The 19,113-nt window shown below is 36.7% G+C and overlaps 1 protein-coding gene across 2 annotated transcripts in view; it reads left to right on the plus strand.

Annotated features, from left to right (window-relative positions):
- Nucleotides 1–8,639: 8,639 nt before the first annotated feature.
- The window catches only part of LOC101635342 (armadillo repeat-containing protein 3), a 33,432-nt gene continuing 22,958 nt past the window's right edge, over nucleotides 8,640–19,113 (plus strand). For both annotated transcript variants that reach the window (XM_004691114.2, XM_012731247.1), the window contains exons 1-5: nucleotides 8,640–8,723; nucleotides 10,619–10,736; nucleotides 12,967–13,092; nucleotides 15,774–15,842; nucleotides 16,083–16,258. In XM_004691114.2, coding sequence (XP_004691171.1) covers nucleotides 8,676–8,723; nucleotides 10,619–10,736; nucleotides 12,967–13,092; nucleotides 15,774–15,842; nucleotides 16,083–16,258 — 537 coding nt within the window. In that variant the 5' untranslated portion in view covers nucleotides 8,640–8,675. The remainder of the gene's footprint in view (nucleotides 8,724–10,618; nucleotides 10,737–12,966; nucleotides 13,093–15,773; nucleotides 15,843–16,082; nucleotides 16,259–19,113) is intronic.

Consider the following 19,113-nt stretch of genomic DNA (forward strand, 5'->3'; position numbering starts at 1 on the left):
GGCATAAACAGAAAATGATAATATTTGTAAATCTCAGAGAGATAAACTGGAGGTGATTTGAGGGGAGTTTATATTGGGACTTGGTTTTAAAAAACGATCACATTTGCTTCATATCACATATTTTTACTAAAGGAAAAGAAAAACTATAGAGCTGTGTTAAATACAAACCTTTTAATAAAAATACAAATGTAATACACTTATATTTTAAGTGAAAACATTGGATTTGCTTCTGCAAATATTTTATGCACATATACGCAACACACATTTACACCTCAAAGCTGCTATATACAATTCCTGATCAGATCCACTCATGGTCAACTGGGTCAGAAATTACATAGAGATTGTAAATAGCAATTATAGTTTTTTCTTCTCGAAATGAAAACTGCTTTCTTGTCATTTATTAAACTTGATGAAAATATTCCCTCAGAAACTTACCAAATTTTATATATAAATATTCCTTTTCCCTTGACAAATGCAACATTGAAATGTTTTGTGATAGTGAATGGATTTCTAATCCTTTAAAATGTTTTCACACTATTTCAGAACTTTATAAAATTTTTTCTTACAACATAAAAATATTGCTTTACTGGTTTTAAATAATGTCTTAGTAGTCAAAATTTAACAGTAGCATCAGTTTTCTTTACGTCCATTAGTGTTGTCAACACAAGTAATATTTCATGTGCTCCTTCCAGTATTGGATCCTGTTGATTAAGATGCTCAAAATATTAGACACTTTTTTATTTTTTCTTAAAGATTTATTTATTTGTGCATACAGAACTGGGGTACAGGCCAGAGGCTCAGGGGCGGTGAGAGGCTTCACCAGAGACAGAGTGGGGAGCAGAACAGACAGATCCACGAAGTACACTGCTGAGGGGAGCAGCTGGCGGGTCAGGAGAGGTCTGCCACGCCATGTGGGCACCTCCGGGGCAGGCAGGAATCGAACCCATGCGGAAGTGGCCCTAGCTTCTCAGTGCTGTGCTTTAACCCGCTGTGCCACCAACGAGGGCCGACACTTTTTTAATCTAACAAACCAACTTTCAAATAGGAAAGAATCATTTATACCCACACAAGCCTCAGTTCTTCTTTTAGCTCAGAAACTTTTGAGAATTTTTTCTTGACTATTCTCTTTAGCATAAACAAGCACTATGTGTTTCCGGTCTTAATTCTTTGCATAGAACTATACACAGTATAATTTTAATGGCTTGGAGTCACTGATTTAAGAATATCATTTAAGGTAGAATATGTGGTGAAAAAATCTTTGCACCAGCCCTTCTTTGTTATTAAAACAGTTCTTCCAGGGAGTGAAGGATAAAGACAAGCACACCTTAGGCAGGGGGCACAACGGATGATGACCCTGGACCATGGGCCCTGTGGTGGGGTTAGGGCCTTGGTAACACAGCTGAAAAGGTTGGGGGGTTGGTCTGTCCTTCCAAAACACAAACAAAAGTGTAAGCCAACATTACCTCAACAAAACAAATCCAGCTCTTTCTCAGATTGGGTTTCGGGAACAGATTCTTTATGTGAACACTTTAACCTATAATGAACACATCAATACACACCTTTAAGCATTGTTCCAAATATATCTTATTTGTTTAGCACTTTAAATATCTTATCTCTTATCTCAAAGACTTGGCTTTTGTGCCTCTTTGCAGATCAAATGTTTTTTCCAAATCATTTTTTTGTAAGTTGTCTAATCAGGTCTATTAACTTGGAACACATTGTCATACCTGTTGATTCATCAAAATGTTTTTAATTTAACTGTCTTCTAGATTAGTGTGATCTCTGTCATCTCACAAGTCATAAATGTATCTACAACTAATACTTTATTTTAAAGTAACATCATTTCTATTTTATCATATTGATGCACTCAAAAATAGATAATTTTTATGCAGTTGGATGGGTTATGCGCTAATGGTTTGTGTGACTTGATTTCAGTTTTATGATTACATAAAATGAGTTTTTTTTTAGTTTGTAAGTGCTTTAAGAGTTCATGTTTTTCTTTATAAAATGCAAGTTTGTGGCTTAAAGTGAGTCTGACTTACTAGACACTATTGCTTCACATGATAACTTTTCTAAGACAAAAATATTAGGTCCAAGAGGAAACTAATTAATGGAGAATATAAATACTAATTTCTTATAATCCTCATTATTCTGCTTGAAAGTTACTTAAACTTTCTGATTTCTTAGCTTTCTTGATTGGTCATTTCTGCAGTGTATTTTTCTCCTGAGCTTTACTGAGATATAATTGACATGTTATATTGAGCAAATTTAAGGTGTACAGTGTGATGATTTGATGCAATATGTAGTATGAAATGATTACCAGAGTAATGCTAGCTAAGATATTCCTCACCTAATGTAATTAATTACGATGTTGTTGTTTCTATTATGGTGATAATGTTAAGCTCCGATAGCAAACTTAGTGTACTATGCAGTAGTATGAACTGAAGTCACAGTGGTGCTGTACCATAGATCACTAGAACTTGACTCATCTTATAACTGAAAGTTATACCCATTGACCAATGCTTCTCCCTTTTCCTTGATCCCTCAATCCATAGCAACTACTAGTCTGTAGGTTTAGTTATTTTAGACCACATATGTGAGATCATGTGGTATTCACTCTCTGACTTATTTCACTTAGCAATGCTCTCAAAATCCATTCCTGTTGTCAGAAAAAGCAGGATTTCATCTTTTTCTTGGCTGAATAATAATTCACACCCATAGAAACATACTGCATTATCTGTTCATTGCTTGATGGACATGTAGTAGGTACTTGTCATATTTTAGTGATTGTGAATAATTCTGAAAGTTCAGCCTATATGAGTGCTTGATCTCTCACAACAATGCTACAATTCTCCAATTCCTTGCAATGGAATTTCAAGTGATAGAATGATTACAACCAGACTTGGTTGTTTAGCTTAAAAGATCAAAGATATAAGTCTGGTTCTGGTGGTTTGACCTGGGCGAATTTGAAAACAGTGAAGATCTGCTTATTTTGAAGGATGTCTTATTGGACACAAAGTAAGTAATGGAGACACATGGAAGTAAGTAACAGAGACAGGTTTGATGCACAGAATGGCTACTGCTATTCCACAGTGTGGTGAATAAAAGGAGTATGGGATATGGGATGGGGGAATTTCTTCTGATTATACTTGGTTAATCAGACAGAAAAATTATGAATTAGAGACTTAAGGTCTTAGTGAATGCCATAGTCAGAGAACCAAAGCTTCCTATAACTGTCACACAATGATATTTCTTGTAACCATATTTATAACTCATCATCTGTGCTAAATTCATAGCTTCACTGAATTCAAACAGTGACCAATCCAATAGCAGCTAACAACCATGTTGTATGCTAGGCAATGGTTTTTAAATTTCATTTTATACTATCGTAAAACTGGAAAGAACACACTTCCAAATTATGTAGATGTTAACTGACTTGTAAACACAACAGAGGGAGAACTTTTTACAATTCACTGTAGTAGTAAAGCAGTTAAAAGCAGGAAAATATTTGAACATATACTTAACAAAAAGAAAATACAGAAATGGCAAACAAGTAGAGAGAATGAGTTTGTCATCATTAGTAATGAAAGAAATGAAAATTTAAATGAGGAGATACCACTACACACCCACTAGAAAGGCTAAAATTAAAAGGACTGACAATATCAAGTGTTGTAGAACATATCAAGCAAATGGATCTCTCAGTCATTGCTGGTGGGAATGTAAATAAGGCATAGGCCCTTTGAAAAGCAATTTGGCAAGTTCTCATAACATCAAAGATACACATGGCATATGACCCAGAAATTTTATTCTTGGGTATTTTCCAAAGGAAGGAGAAACATATGTCACACAAAAACCCATGTATAAATGTTTATTTTTATTTATAACAGTCCAAAACTGGAAATAACCCAAATGTCCATCAGCCAATGGATGGAGTTATAGTCATAGATCCATGCAATGCAGTACTGCTCAGCAACAGAGAGGTAAGCTACTGACACATGCATTTTCATAAGCAAATCTCAAAATCACTGTGCTAAAAAAGCTAGACAAAAAGGCAACAGATTGTGTGGGTCCATTAATAAGAAATTCAAGAAGAGGCAAAATGATATCAGAAGTTCCAAGTTGAGTGGGATAGAGAGAGGTTTAAATTCAAAAGGACATGAATAAAATTGGATAATAGCAATGTTCTATGTCTTCATTACTATAAACATTTGCCAACAGCCATCCCACTGTATATGCTAAAATGAATGGACCCTCCCCCCAATAGACATGTGTAGTATAGACTTAAGTATGTGAAAACAAAACATGAATTTTAATTATTTCATAAATGGTTTGTATTTTGTTATAACATTGTATTTTCAGGATGGACTGGTATGATACACTGATTCAGAATATTGTTTTAAGAGTCAAGCTGACTTCAGTTTAAGTTCTGACTCTGCCATTGATTAGAGGAGTGACCTTACGCCAACTACTTCAATGTAAGGGTCATTCAGGAGAGATGTTTTTGCTGAAGTCAACCAAAGAGTATTTTATGAGATGGCATTTGAACTAGGGTTAATAAGTAGAAATGAAAGCATATGGTAGGAATTGACTACTTAGGGAATACAACAAACCCAGGGGGGCAGGGTTGATTTGGTCGGTAAGTCTTCACCCTAGACCAAAAAGCAGATATAAAGGAAGAAACAACAATAACAAAAGCTTTATTTACAAAAGGAGTGAAAAAGAAGGGAGGGGAGGAGAAAGAACAGAGGAGGGGATGTTGCATACTTAAGACTTCTAAGTGGCCAGATATTGTCTCCCTACCCCCTCTCCTTAGGGGGTGGAGTCTGGAAAGCTAAGGTTGGACCTCACTGTTCTCATAACTTGCCCTAACCTGGCAAGGGATGGAAGGAGAGCTTGGAATACCAGGTGAATAAGTTTTGACTTATTTAGGAAGCTGCTGAAGTTTGAAGAAGGGAGAGAAGTAACTAGAGCAATAATTTCTGGAAGGTTCTGTCTGTGTTATGCTGAAAGAACCAAAGAGAGAAACCAGAATCACCAGTTAGAGGTCACAAGTGAAGACCTGGACTGGAGTGTCACTAAGGATTTAAGAGAGGGAGTAAATAGGGGACAAATGATTGGAGTTGGGGGCTTGGCAGAAAGGAGAAAAGGGGTGGCTTTGATGGGAAATGATAAATTCTGTGAAACAGACTGGATGCCATAGTGCATGTGAAGTTGGCAGTGCAGGTAGCAGCTTAGAGAAGTCTGGGCAGGAAGCAGCGATTTGGAAGTCATTTGCACAGAGACTGCTGCTGAAGCCAGTCTTTGGGAGAGTGCAGTGGCATCACAGTGTGCCACTCCACAGCCTGGCCTCCGCTGAAGCTGCAGTATTAGCTGATTCACAGTGTTCACCTGGGCTGGCCTGCAACTAGGAGTAGGAGGCTTCCCAGTGTCTAACCGGCCACAAAGCAAAGGGCTCAGAGAACTGAAAATACGATAGATACGCTGTTTCTCCATAGTGCCCACTAAGCCAGCACTTCTCGAGCAGCTCAAATTGTGCTCCATGAAAGCTCGCACCCCCGTGTTGTGCGCAGGCGCAGACTTGTGTTGCTGGGCAACCAGGGACAACAGTGGACTGGGAGCCTCTCTCAGGCAGTTGCAGGTGCCACTGAGTTTGGTGGAGCGGTTGCTTGGCTTCGTCGCTGACAGGTAAGGGTAGAGGCTCCTGAAATCCTGTGGTCTGCCGGTGGGAACCTCTAGGGCAACTCTGGGACCTCCTGTGAGGTGCTGTCAGTTTCGTGTTAAGATAGGGGTTTTCATAAACGTCCTGGGGGTCCATTTGGTTGGTTAGGCCCATAGAAGTTTGTCTGATATAACCGATAGACCATTTTAATGGAAAATGTAAACAGTGTAGTTTCAGAACCAGTAATTATGCAGTTTTTAAAGCATATTCTAACAAAATTATATACAAATCCCTTCCAGATGTAAAGAGCAATGAATTTTTATGGACCTGTCTGGGAATGCTTCATGTTACAGAAACACTGTGGTATATACCTAGTTTCATTTAAAAAGAAGGGCTTTTTTTTTATCTTGTACAACTGAATTTTTATGAGCTACCTCTCATTTAACTGCGGGGATCTGAATATCAAAGATTCTGTTACATTGACCAAGTAATTCATGAAGTAGGTTCTCACTTGTTCCAGCCCTCTCCTTTAAGTCTTCTCAAAATAGTGCTTACTATTAGAAAACATTAAAAAGTATTTTAATTTTGCAGCTGAAAATTCACAAAGAAATACAAGTTACCAATAAATTCATGATAAAAAGTGTGTTATGATTCCAGAAAATTGGAAACATATTCAACAACAGAAGCTGACTAAATAGAGGATTTTAAACGACATGATACACTGATCCATTAGAGGTGTTTGGAGCAGAGGTGAATGGAGACTGGTACTTCATTAATTAGTCCATAATTTATAACATGGTTTCAGGGAAGATAAGTTGAGTGTGGAGGATAGAAATCCAGGAGGGATGTAAAACACAAAGAATTATTTCAAAGTATTGCTGATTTCCCTGAACTGAATTCTGGTTGATTCTTATTTTATTCCATGCACCCTTCTCTGTTTTCCAAATTTTCAATAACGTATTCCCCATATAGAGGGATACAGGACACAGATTAGAAGATCAATTTTATTTATATTTTAGCACATAAAAATCAACAGGCAAACGTAAAATAGTCAAGGCAAGCTGGGTTAGTTGCTTCAAAAACTTAAGTTTATATCCCGCTGCTTTAAGAGAAAACAAATATGCAGAAAATAATGGGAGGTCATTTAGTTGTATCATGTTGATTTTAAGGACAAAGTTTTTTTTTAAACCTATAGAGTCATCGTTGAAACTCATTGCCTCTCACCTATGTCAGCTGTAAACTTTCTCCCCTATTACTATATTTTATGTGGTCATAAAAATACAAACTAGTTTTGTACAGCAGTGCTTGTGACCAGCTCTATCACTATAATCCTCTAGGACTAGGCTCTTCCAGCCTCTGTAGTTGTCATTGTGCAGTTACTTTAAAACACACTCCTGAAGTACGTTTCTCAGTAATAATCAGATGGTTTAAAGCAGTTCTACCCAGGTGTAGTTTAACAGGTTCTTGAATATTATGTGTTAAGAATTCCTTTGTAAAGCAAGGGCTGTTATATCTTAGAATTGGCTATAAAGTACTATAAAATCTCTTTGGTCCCTAGATACTAATCAAATAATGAATTTTCATTTGTCTCAAATAGTTTTCTGTGTGTCTGGATGAAACAGTACAGGCACAGGCCTAGAGCCTGTGCTTTTCAAGCATCTGTTTGCAATGTTTGAGACTGGAAAAAAAAGTTTCAAAAATATGAAAATACAATGGAAAAGTTTTACATTCAATGTTTTTATTAATATAATTTTAATTAATAAGTTTTATTACAATTTTATTACATTTGAAAATAATTTTCTCTTTTTGCAGGATTTCCCAGGTGCTGGGTAATTTCTACTGAAAAAAATTTAATTTTTATGGTTAAAATCATATTTAATGAGGGATGTGGGTACATTTTAATATTCACTTTAGTGTGAAGTGATGAAACACAGAGTGAGCTTGCCTGGTCCCTCAACAACTGAAATTTAACTGAAGATGGGAACCTAAAATAGCTGTCTTTTGAAAGTTCCTGTGTCTATGAAAATGTGTATTTTAAAGTATGTGATAAGTTGTGGTATGCATCTCTCATGCTAGGAGTTGTTGTTCAAGGAGTTCTTTGATAGATGATCCAAACTAACTCTGACTTTGCAGATTTTCTTCAACAATTTTCTACTTCCCATGATTTCTCTTGAGATTAGAATATACCATCTAAGATTGCATTAATGTCAAACACAATTCCCAAACTCTCATTAGAGGAAACTTATATGATTCCTGGGATTATTCTGATATAGTCAGCGACATCTCAGAAGGTTCTCTGCACTCAGAAGGAATTACTCCCCTGGTAAACTGGCCGTGTATATTCATTCTTTGACCTTTGGGCATGTGGAAGAAGGTCTTGCAAAGAATACTTCCAATTTCCAGAGACTGTATCTCTTTAGATTCCAATTATATTTTCATTGAGCTGTAAGAAGAGTATTTGTTATGTGGGGAAGACACAAATATTATTAGAAGTTTGTAAATCTTGGATACCAAATTCAAAAAATCACTACTCTCATGAAATATAGTTATAATGACTTTTATAAATATTGAATACCTGGCATCTATCAGATGCTGCTCTAGGGGTTTGAGATAGATCAGTGCAAAAAAAAAGAAGAAAACAATTCCACCCTTTGTTAAAAAAAAAAAGAAAGAAAAATTCAGATTGTAGTCTCCCAAACCTTATCAAATGACCTATAAACTATTTCTACTATTTGAATAAAAGTTATGTTATAACATTTCCTCTTTTCCAACTGGAAGCTAGGACTGATGTTCAGCAAATTTATCAATTAGTTTCTTTAATATCACAGAGTTTAAAATAGGGTTATAAGTAATATCTTTGTACATAAGCAACAAATTCTACATATTTTCTTATTGTGTATTTTTAGGTAAACTTTAAGGGAAGAAATTAATCTCCTCCTGAGGACACATATAGCTGTGAAACAGTAAAAATGTAATGTGCTTATGACACATTAACCACTGACTTCCTCTTTCCAGAATGGGTAAAAAGATAAAGAAGGAAGCAGAACCTCCTCGTAAGGATGTGGTAAGCTTCTTACTTGAATCTAATCACACATTAACAATTAGTTGTAAAAGTAAATTGTTCAGTTTGGCATGAACTAGAATATACATCAGTGCATGGTGGCAGGAGTCCAAAGTCTGAGTAGTGGTAACATTACTCAGAGAAATCTAACACTATATAAACACACTTTTATAGCATTGTCGTTACAGAATTAGCAAAATTAGGGAGTAATCATTAGCTTTTTCCACTATGTGGATAGCATGTTTATAAGCCTAGCCAATGAATAAATAGTTTTGATTGTTCTCTTAAATACTTTGTTTACACTTGCCAGACCCTCATTAACGTTAATTATCCAAATAAGTTTTCAAAAATCCTGAAAGTTGTGCTACAGTACTAAATGTATATAAAGCCTGATGTGAGGCTGTCATGACTCCTAATCAGGACCTCAAGTTTGGGATCATAGAAACTTTGTGCTCTTCCTACTTCAGGAATGAGTGAACTTGTGAGATTAAATTTAACTATGTATTTGACTATATCAAACTACTAACATTGCTTATCCTCACCAATATTTGCCAAGTAATTTGTTTACATACATGGTTGATGTATTTGTTGAGTTGGTGAACTCAACCTGCATGTCATTTTCAAATGTAAGTAGTAACATGGCTAGACATAAACTTCTAGAGCCATACCCTTTCACTCTGAATTTTATTGTTTTACAATAGATAATTGGGAAGAAAGGATAGGAGTAATTTTCTGATACCTTACCTTGCTTTATTTCCATATTATTTTTCCTTTCTATTGTCTATATTCTGTGTAATCAAGTGCCTATCTCATCCCTCAGAAATACAACATTCATTTCCATATCAAACCTTCTTAGTTTTATCCCCCCTCCCCATTTGAATGTCCTTCCTTCTTATGTCAACATACCACATTTTATTCATTTTTAAAAAATGTAACATTCCACCAGGAACATTTCTCCATGTACTTGTTCCTCATACAACACATGTTGTCTTTGACATATATTTTTGTATTTCATAGGATCTTGGGACTTTATACTGAAAGATATCAAAGCAAAAAATGCAGCATCCTAATTTTTCAGATTAAGGACATTGAACCTCATGTGTAACTGACATAACCCGTATTCCCCTAGTTGTTATTACGAATTTCAACCACACATGAATTCCCAAGTTCTCAGAACAGGATATCGGGCTTCTTAGAGTCCTATACATTTTCTTTATACTATATTGTTATTTCCCCAGTCCAGTATTTATGCAATTTTATATTTTGATGTATGCTAATTTTTTATTTTGGCACATGCTATTATTTTTCAGTTTATTTACATATTTCATTCCTGCTATTCCAGAAAGAACATAGTAACTAGAAAGTAGGCACTGATTATTGAGGCTAGGAAATCTGATTCATGTACTCAGGGATTCTTAAATAATTACTAAGAATTACAGTCAAGTAAGTTATTTAACAACCATTATTTTACAGACATTGTGCTAAGTGTTTTATATATGTGTGTGTTCTTTAATGCTTCCTATAATGCTCTGAGATAGTTATATTCAGCTTATTGTACAGAAAGGGCAACTGAAATTCTAGCAGCTTAAGGGTAAGGGACTTGTCTGATTCCATGTGATTAAATTGAGACTAGGTGTATCAGGTTCCAAAATTCTTAACTTTTCATGCCAAACTCTAGGAATGCCACATTCACCAGTGTTAACAACTGTCTATATCAGTGATACTGATTACTCATTTTAAAATAAAAACCAGGTCAGGTTTTAAAATAAAAACCTTACAATGTACTTAGTGGGCAGTGACTACATTATTTTGCTAATATTATGTTTTCTTTAACATAATCATTTTATGATATTTTAAAGCTCAAATATGAACCTGATATATTTTTTTCTTCATTTCAGTTTGATCCATTAATAATTGAAAGCAAAAATGTAGCAACTGTGGTGTTAATGCTTACTTCTCCAGAGGAAGAAATTTTGGCCAAAGCTTGTGAAGCAATTTATAGATTTGCTTTAAAAGGTTTGGATTTTTCAGTTTGTGTATTTCATTAATTTCTTAAAATATTTACCACAAAATGGGTGTTTTTCTCCCTAATATTTATCTTAATTCCTATCAGATTTCTTTCTGACAAGCAGGCTATCATGTAATGCACTGTCTGTCAGGACTTTATCTCCCTAAGTGCTTAACTTCACCTTAAGGAATAAATCAATCACTGGGTAGAATAATAGTCATTTTGAAGGTTTTCTTGTAGTTTACAAAATTGGATCATAGGAGGTGAAGGACTCAATATTCAAAACAATATGAGCAACAAAATAATAAAGCATCAGATTATAACCTAATATGAAAAATGTTTGTGTAAATAAATAGATGGGGAGAAAAGACAAGTTTCTCATGCAAAAGAATTCCAAGTGATTTGCCAGTACTCCTTCAAGGAGGCAGAATATAACTTCCTGTTCTTTAAGTTGGCAGAGCACAGTGACTTATTTCTAAGACCATAACATAGAAACAGGGAAAAAAGAGTTTGCTCATGGTGGAAAAACCTGTATATATTGCCCCATCCCGGAGATTGCTGTCAGTATCGATAGTGACAGTCATGGTAATAATATCTGCTGCCCCTGACATGGTAAAATGCAAACTATATTTTGTTATTTTCTCCAAAACCTATATAATCCTACTCTAATTATGCTACAAAAAAAAATCAGCAAGTTCCAATTTATACAAGTACCTTGTACAAATACCTAACCAGTAATCCTCAAAACAGTCATTGTTATCTTTATCAAAAATAAGGAAAGTCAGAGAAACTCTAGCTGAGATGCTAAGAATGATGGCTCAGTCACAGATGAACCTGCATAAGATTCTGGAACATTGAAAGACATTAGACAAAAATTAAACATCTGAATAAACTTTGGACTTTCAAAATAATGTATCGGTGTTGGTACAGCAACTATAACAAATGTGCCTACTAATATACAATGTTAATGGTGGGGAAACTGGGCATTGGGTATGCAGGAACTCTATGTACTATCTTTATAATTTTTCTGTAAAGCTAAATCTGCTGTAATAAATAAACGTTGAAAATTATAAATGGGGCCCTCCCTGGTGGCGCAGCGGGTTAATGCACAGCATTGAGAATCTAAAGCCGTTTCCGCATGAGTTTGATTCCCACCTGCCCAGGAAGTGACCACATGGCGTGGCAGACCTCTCCTGATCCGCCTGCTGCTCCCCTCAGCAGTGTACTTCATCAATCTGCCTGTTCTGCTCCCCACTCTGTCCCTGGTGAAGACTCTTGCCGCTCCTGAGCCTCTGGCCTGTACCCCAGTTCTGTATGCACAAATAAATAAATCTTTAAAAAAACAAAACAAAGTGCTTCTAAAAGGAAGACCATGTGTTAGTTGTATAGCGTTCTGGGTCAAATTTCAGAGAGATCAAATTATGCAACAAAGGGAGTATAATTACCACACAATCTTATAGCAAAGTCATATGTTAGCTGCCTGTCATATGTATCTGATCATCTCTTTCTATCACATGAAGTTAAAAAAAAAACAAGCATTTCCTGTGAAATACAGAACTTTTTGTAAATGTTTTATACAAGTATTTTCTGAAATTGTAAAACTAAAATTAATCAGGATTTACATATTATTCCAGACTATAATGATACCTGAATTATTAGGGTACAGCCACTACTTCTACAGTTAGACTGGACTCCAACTAACTTCTGTTTCTAGGACCTCTTGCCACAGCAAAGGAATCCATAGTTACCTGGTGTTTCACTTCTGTGCATGCACCTGCAGGCTGCCTACAGGCACATCTTGCATGACCTCAGTGTCTAATCACACTGGTGAAAAGTGAATCCTCAAACTTCATCACATGCTCTTGAAATTAAAGTGGAGCCTATGTGCATTCATTAATTATTAAAATTAGTTATTCAGTTATGCAATTGATGCTACAACTACCCAAGTGGCAGGCACTGTGCTAGACACTGGGGCTAGAGAGCACAGAACAAACTGGGTATCTGTCCTCAGGCAAAGTGAAGCTTCAGCAGCACAGGCAAACAGTTTGGAGGTCAGAAAGTGATGAAGAAAATATAGTAGGGTAAAGAGGGATAAGATCAACTGGAATATGGAGTTAGTACTAGATAGTGTGGTGAGGAGAGACTCCTCTGTGAAAGGCAGGTAACAAATTGGAATGACACAAAGAAATTTGATGGGATTGGTGCCCATGTATGATTTTCATTCATCTGTAATGTCAGGTGAGGAAAATAAAGCAACTCTCCTTGAACTTGGAGCTGTGGAACCTTTAACTAAACTGCTTACCCATGAAGACAAAATTGTCAAAAGAAATGCTAATATGATATTTGGGATCCTGACTTCTAACAGTAAGTATCAACTTTAAAAAATAATAATACAATATATAATACATTACCCTTCTTTTATATCTAAGTAATTTATATTCATTGTATTTAAGGATTTTTAATGATAAAGAAATGTTACAAGGAATTATAATAAACAAATATATGACTTCATATGTCAAGAGAAAAATTTTAAATATAAAAATATGTACAAATACAGCCATGTGAAAACTCTCAACAATGATGAGGTAGTATGTTTCAGTTTACAAGTTGGTACATCAACCACTGCCTCTTGAAATTAAAAGATTTTTCTTAAAAAAGGTTTTTTCCTCAGGTTAGGATAAAGTAATGTATACACTTAAATGCAAGTTACTTACTCATATGTATTTTGTAGTAAAGGAAGCCCAAAGAGTTTTGATACATTTCTTTTGTTGAAAATGGAAACTACATTTGCAAATAATAAATTTAGCCTTATACATACTCTTCAATCAGATGTACTACTTGTTTAAAGAATTTTTGTTATTAATATGATAGAGTAACAGTATTAGTTAGTATAGGCTGTTATGTCTAAGAGAATTTCAGCAGGACCAGCCATGTAAATAGACAGTCCCTGATTAATTACAGTGGTGATTCCATTATCTGTCTGTGTCAAGTCACACATGAGACGTCACTTAAGTTACTTTGCTAAATATTTTTGCCACATTGGAACTGCTGTCTTCTTTTATCTGCCAGTTTATATTTTACTCAGTAAGGTCATTTAACTAGAGACTCATATGATGACATAAGCTAAAGAGACAGTTCATCAGGAGTCTTACACAGAGAAGTAGCCTTCTAAACCCAGACTTTACATCACAAGGCAATCTGAAGACCTTGTCTTTTTAGGAAAACATTAAGGTAAAATATACATAAGCTGAGAATAAATTAATTGGTTAATATTATGAAATGAAAAAAAATTGTAAACACAAATCCAATTAAGGGGCCTCCCTGGTGGCCTAGGGGTTAAGTCTCAGAATTATTACCTCCATGGCTTGAGTTCAATCCCCAGCCTGCTGGGGAACTAACTCACATATGGCACAGCAGACCTCTCCTGCCTTGGCCACTGCTCCCCTGAGAGTAAATCCACCTTTTCTGCTCCCCACACTGTCTCTGGTGAATCCTTTCATGCCCCAAACCTCTGGTCTACACCACATTCTATGCAAAATAAATAAATAAAAAATAAAAATCCAATTAAAACAACCAAAAGGTATAGGGGCTACACTGTTCAGCTATAGCGTGTTCAGGGGCTCAACCACAAGCCAGAGCTCCTACCGAAGGCCATTTCTGAGAGTTTCTCTGTTGCAAAACACAGGGATAGCGATCTTGAAAGGAAAGGAAATAGCAGTTGACTCACTGTTTTTGCTGATTTACCTAAAGAAAGGATTTGTTGAATGATCTGGTATCAAGAATGCAGAATAGCAAATGGATCAAATGTGGCATCAATTTACAAGAATTGCTAGTGAATCCTTTAAAGCTACTAGATCTCTTGTTGAACATCACTCACCTCTAACTGAATTCATATCCAGAAGGTGATTTTTAGGTGCATAGAATCCTTTGGAAAAAAACATTTAACCTGTTCAGGTATCACACTCAGGTGCAGCAGGGGGCCTCTTTCTGGGGGCGGTGGCGGGGGGTGATCTGTAGACAAAAAAGGTACAGAGCATAAATTGGCCTCATGATCAGTGCTCCCCCAGAAACCTGAAGTCTATGGAAGGTGATTTTGGACACCAAATGGAGAATGTACTTGGAGATCTGAATACTCTAATAAAATCTGTTCAGGAGCATAGACATGGACTGAATGTATAATCCACATTTAGCTAGCTGTAATCTTGCTAGCTCCCTTTAAGATACTTAAGTACACAGCAGAGGGGTTTTGACAGGTTGAAGAACAGACCTATCCCTGGATCCCACAGGAAAAGTTGTTCAATAAAAGCCAAGTGCTGTCTACCCAGCAGTTAATGAGGAACAATTTACCCAGAGACCATCTGCTTCAGTTGAGACTGTGAACTCTTCCAAAATTCTGGTAATGCTAATTTTGATTTCTCTATGAAGATAATTGACCAAGGGGAAAAAAAGCCTGCGAAACAGAAGGAACAGCTATGTCTTATTTCTCAGGAGAAGGGGGCAAGGAATAACAGGAAAGAAGTAGGATTGTGCTTGTCTAACTTTAACTAAGCCAATATAGATTATATAAAAGTGAACTTTAAAAAAATCAACATACTCATCTTTGAGCATTTTGGTAGTCCTGGTAATCATATAAAATGTAAACCAGCTATAATAAAAAAAAAGGACTGAAGATAATTCTTATTTGCATTCTGTACAATATTTATTAAAATCAAAATTTAAAACTGCACCCTGACAACAAAAGAGTCACTGTTACACAGTGAACACGTGTGGGCAGTCGGTCAGCTGCCCTGCTCGGCGCTGGAGGCCTGTCTGGGTCTGCCCTGGTGTTTTCTCTGTCTCGGGGTGTCTGTTCAGGGATCAGGGCGCATGGGCTGGGGGCCAGGTGGAGCCAAATAGACCCGGGCTTCATTTGACCCAGCTACTTACTTCCTGTGTGGTTCTTACCCTGACCTATAAAATTAGGTAATATCCCTCTCTCATAAATGCCATTCATCACCCAGTCATTATTATTAACGAAAACTGATGTTCTATTTCATTTTTTGTAGATGATGTGAAAAAATTGTTAAGGGAGTTGGATATCCTGAATTCTGTCATTGCTCAGCTCGCCCCAGAAGGTAACTTTGCATCTTAACCTCTATTTAAGAATTGGAACTGGTTGACTTTTTACATTTGATTAAACTGCCTATTTAAAGCAGTTTATCAAATACCAATTAAGAGTTGTCATTAATATCTCTCAAGCCAAGATGCGCTCCAACCAAGGTAGAATTTGTGGCACTTTGGTTGTGTAAGCGGGCTCTAGAGTAGTGGTTGCATGAGGACTTAGCACACTCATGCTCTCTGTTTTTGACATGCAGAAGAAGTAATTATCCACGAATTTGCTAGTCTTTGCCTGGCAAACATGTCTGCGGAGTACACCAGCAAAGTGCAAATATTTGAGTGCGGCGGATTAGAGCCCCTCGTCAGACTGCTGAGCAGCCCTGACCCTGATGTGAAGAAGAATTCTATTGAGTGCATTTACAACTTGGTCCAGGTAAGATCAAATGCTGAGAATTTTTTTATACATGTAATCTTTATTGTTACTTTGATAGAACTATTGCAGAAGGAAATATTTCCTGCTATTAAGGATTTGGAGTTATAATAGAGTATTATAAAATATAAACAGCTCTGTATTGGAGATGAGACCAGTAAAGGCAGGTAAAATAAATGAAAGTAGATACCATCTTGTTTGTTTAGCCATATTTATTTAATGCATTGCCTGTTTGTTTATTTTTTGCAAGAGCTGATTCTAGAATTTATTTTTTGCATAAAAAAGGAAAAAGCTTTTTAAAACTCACCGATTTCCATTTCTTTTTAGTATTACTTAGTACATGTTCAGAAAAAAGTATGGAAATTTAGCATGTTTCTCATTTTTCACATTTTATAAATAATTGTCTCCCATGAAAGGGCCTTTTAGAAATGTATTTTTTAACAAAAAATCTTATATTTATGGTTTGACCTAGATGACTACATATTGATCTAGCTAGATGATGCAAGCACATGGGAGGTAGTTGACCCTGAACAGTGTGAGAGTTGGGGTGCCATCTCCTCCCCCATTCAAAAATCCAAGTACAAGTTTTCATTCCCCCCAAATTTTAGCTACTTGTAGCTGGTTGCTGACTGGAAACCCTACTGATAATCTAAGTATTTGATTAGCATGTACTTTGTTTTTTATATGCATGGTATGACATACACTTAATAATAAAGCAAGCTAGAGGAAATATGCTATTAATAAAATCACAAGGAACAGAGTATTATAGTATATTCATTGATACCCAAAGTTTATGTATATAGATTGTTTACAAGAAAATCCCTCTCTAAGTGAAACTTAGCAGTTCAAAACCTGTATTGTTCAATGGCCAACCTTAAAATACATGCCTTATTCACTAGACTAAAATGTTGGATTAGGTGTACTTATTGGTGAAATCCTAGTGAAATGAGTATGCTTAATGGCACCCATTGCTCACAAATCACATTGCTACCTCGCTGTTTGTGTATGTGTGTGTGTGTTTGTCATGGAAAAAAAGTCCTTCCACCTTTCCCTCTCACATCTATCCTGTCCTCAGTCACCTCCCCTCTTATCCCTACCCCCAAGTCAGAGTGCACCCCCTTACACTCATAGGAAGTCAGCTCAGGGCAGCTTCTCAGCTTGTTGCTCAATTCTTGAACAATTCCCAAGCACACTTGGTAGGCTCATGATAACTAAAAATACAAACACACCATTTAAAATAGCTTCCAGAAGAAACAACAAGGAAGAGATATTCAAGCAAAGGTGACAGAATCCTCATGAGAGGCAGCGTAAGTAGGAAATCATACTGAAAACGATGCAGGAGGGCTCCATGACAAACAGCAGCACAAGCTTTCATTCCAACTCTGATTGGTCCTCACCACATGGCTGCATTTTACTCTCACTCCTTACTAAAAGAGACCCTAAAAAAAGAAATAGCTCCCCCCCCCTTCTCTAGCAAGTGGAAAGTCAAGTTTAGAGGGTAAGTTTGAGGTAAAGCCTTAAGCTCCACTGTTCCGAACAGCAGAAATACTAGGCAATAGTGCATTAATTACCCAGGATTGCTGTAACAGCATACCACAGGCGGGGGGACTGGATATTTTACCCTCATAGTTCTGGAGGTCAGAAGTCCATCAGCAGGACCATGCTTCCTCTGTACATCCTTCCTGTGTCTTCCGAGCTTCTGAGTTCGCTGAATGTCCTTGGCATTCCTTGGATGCAGCATTGCCACCTCTCCTGTTGTCTCATTTTCACCTTCTTAAACACAACAATCTTCAAAGAACACCATTAATTGTTCCCCACCCTACTCCACTGAGAACTTGACTTATTACTATGGCAGTGACCCTGTTTCCAAATAGTCACATTGAGATAGATGAGAACATCAGCATATATGTCAGAGGACACAACTACTAACCTTAAATCAGAATGACAGGGAGAATGGGCAAGCTGAACACATTTATTTGGGAATGGGAAAGAATTGAAGTTTGGGTTACATGGATTTAAGCAAAAACCTGAAATATGTCCACAGGAAGGACCCAAGGAAGTTTTTATAGGGAGAGAAAGAAGAGAGAGGTCATGGAGGATGAGGTCATGGATGAATGAGTGGTCACATGAAGGAGACACAAGGTGAATGGATATGTGGAGGACCTCACACAGTAAAAGAATGGAAACGTTTTCTTTAACGCTCCTTTTAAACCGGATATTCTCCTTATTGTTGGAATGTTGGGGGTTGGGCCAGTCCAAGGGTCATCTTGCAGTTTGAAGATAATGGTACAAGAGCTTTTTCCTCAGTAGATTCTATGGCTCTATTTTAATATGGCTCTAGTTATGTTACATATGTTATCAAATCACATAAGTCAGCCCATGACAAACAGCAACCTCCAATTTTTATGTCTGAAGGAAGCTGACTATAGACCTGAACGGAAGGGCGGAAACAGGAAAGGTGAGCTATAAGCCGGGCCCTTTCCCCCTCTAGTGTTCTTTTACATGCTGCCATTTAAGATGTTCAGCAGTCAGAGTTTGGGACTTTTCCTGGCTTTTTGCCTGGTTCACTCCATTGCTCACTCCACCCAACCCCTCTTCCCCAGAGTCACACAGAATTACAGACACAAGATACAAAATAGCTTGTCTAGACTGTAAAGACCCCTTCATATTATATGTGTGTTAAACAAAGGTCAGCGTCAGAGCGAACCCTGATGTTGAAGAAACCCTGATGTCAGTTTGCGCAGGGCTGCCCAGGGCACCATGTGCTTATGAGCATTTCACAAACAGGCCATTGGATGAGGAGAATAAGGAATTGATGCCATCATCTAATCTTATCCAAAGCTAATTATTATTATATT

The sequence above is a fragment of the Condylura cristata genome, unplaced genomic scaffold (assembly GCF_000260355.1).
Source record: "Condylura cristata isolate star-nosed mole 26May11 unplaced genomic scaffold, ConCri1.0 scaffold00030, whole genome shotgun sequence".
NCBI lineage: Eukaryota > Metazoa > Chordata > Mammalia > Eulipotyphla > Talpidae > Condylura > Condylura cristata.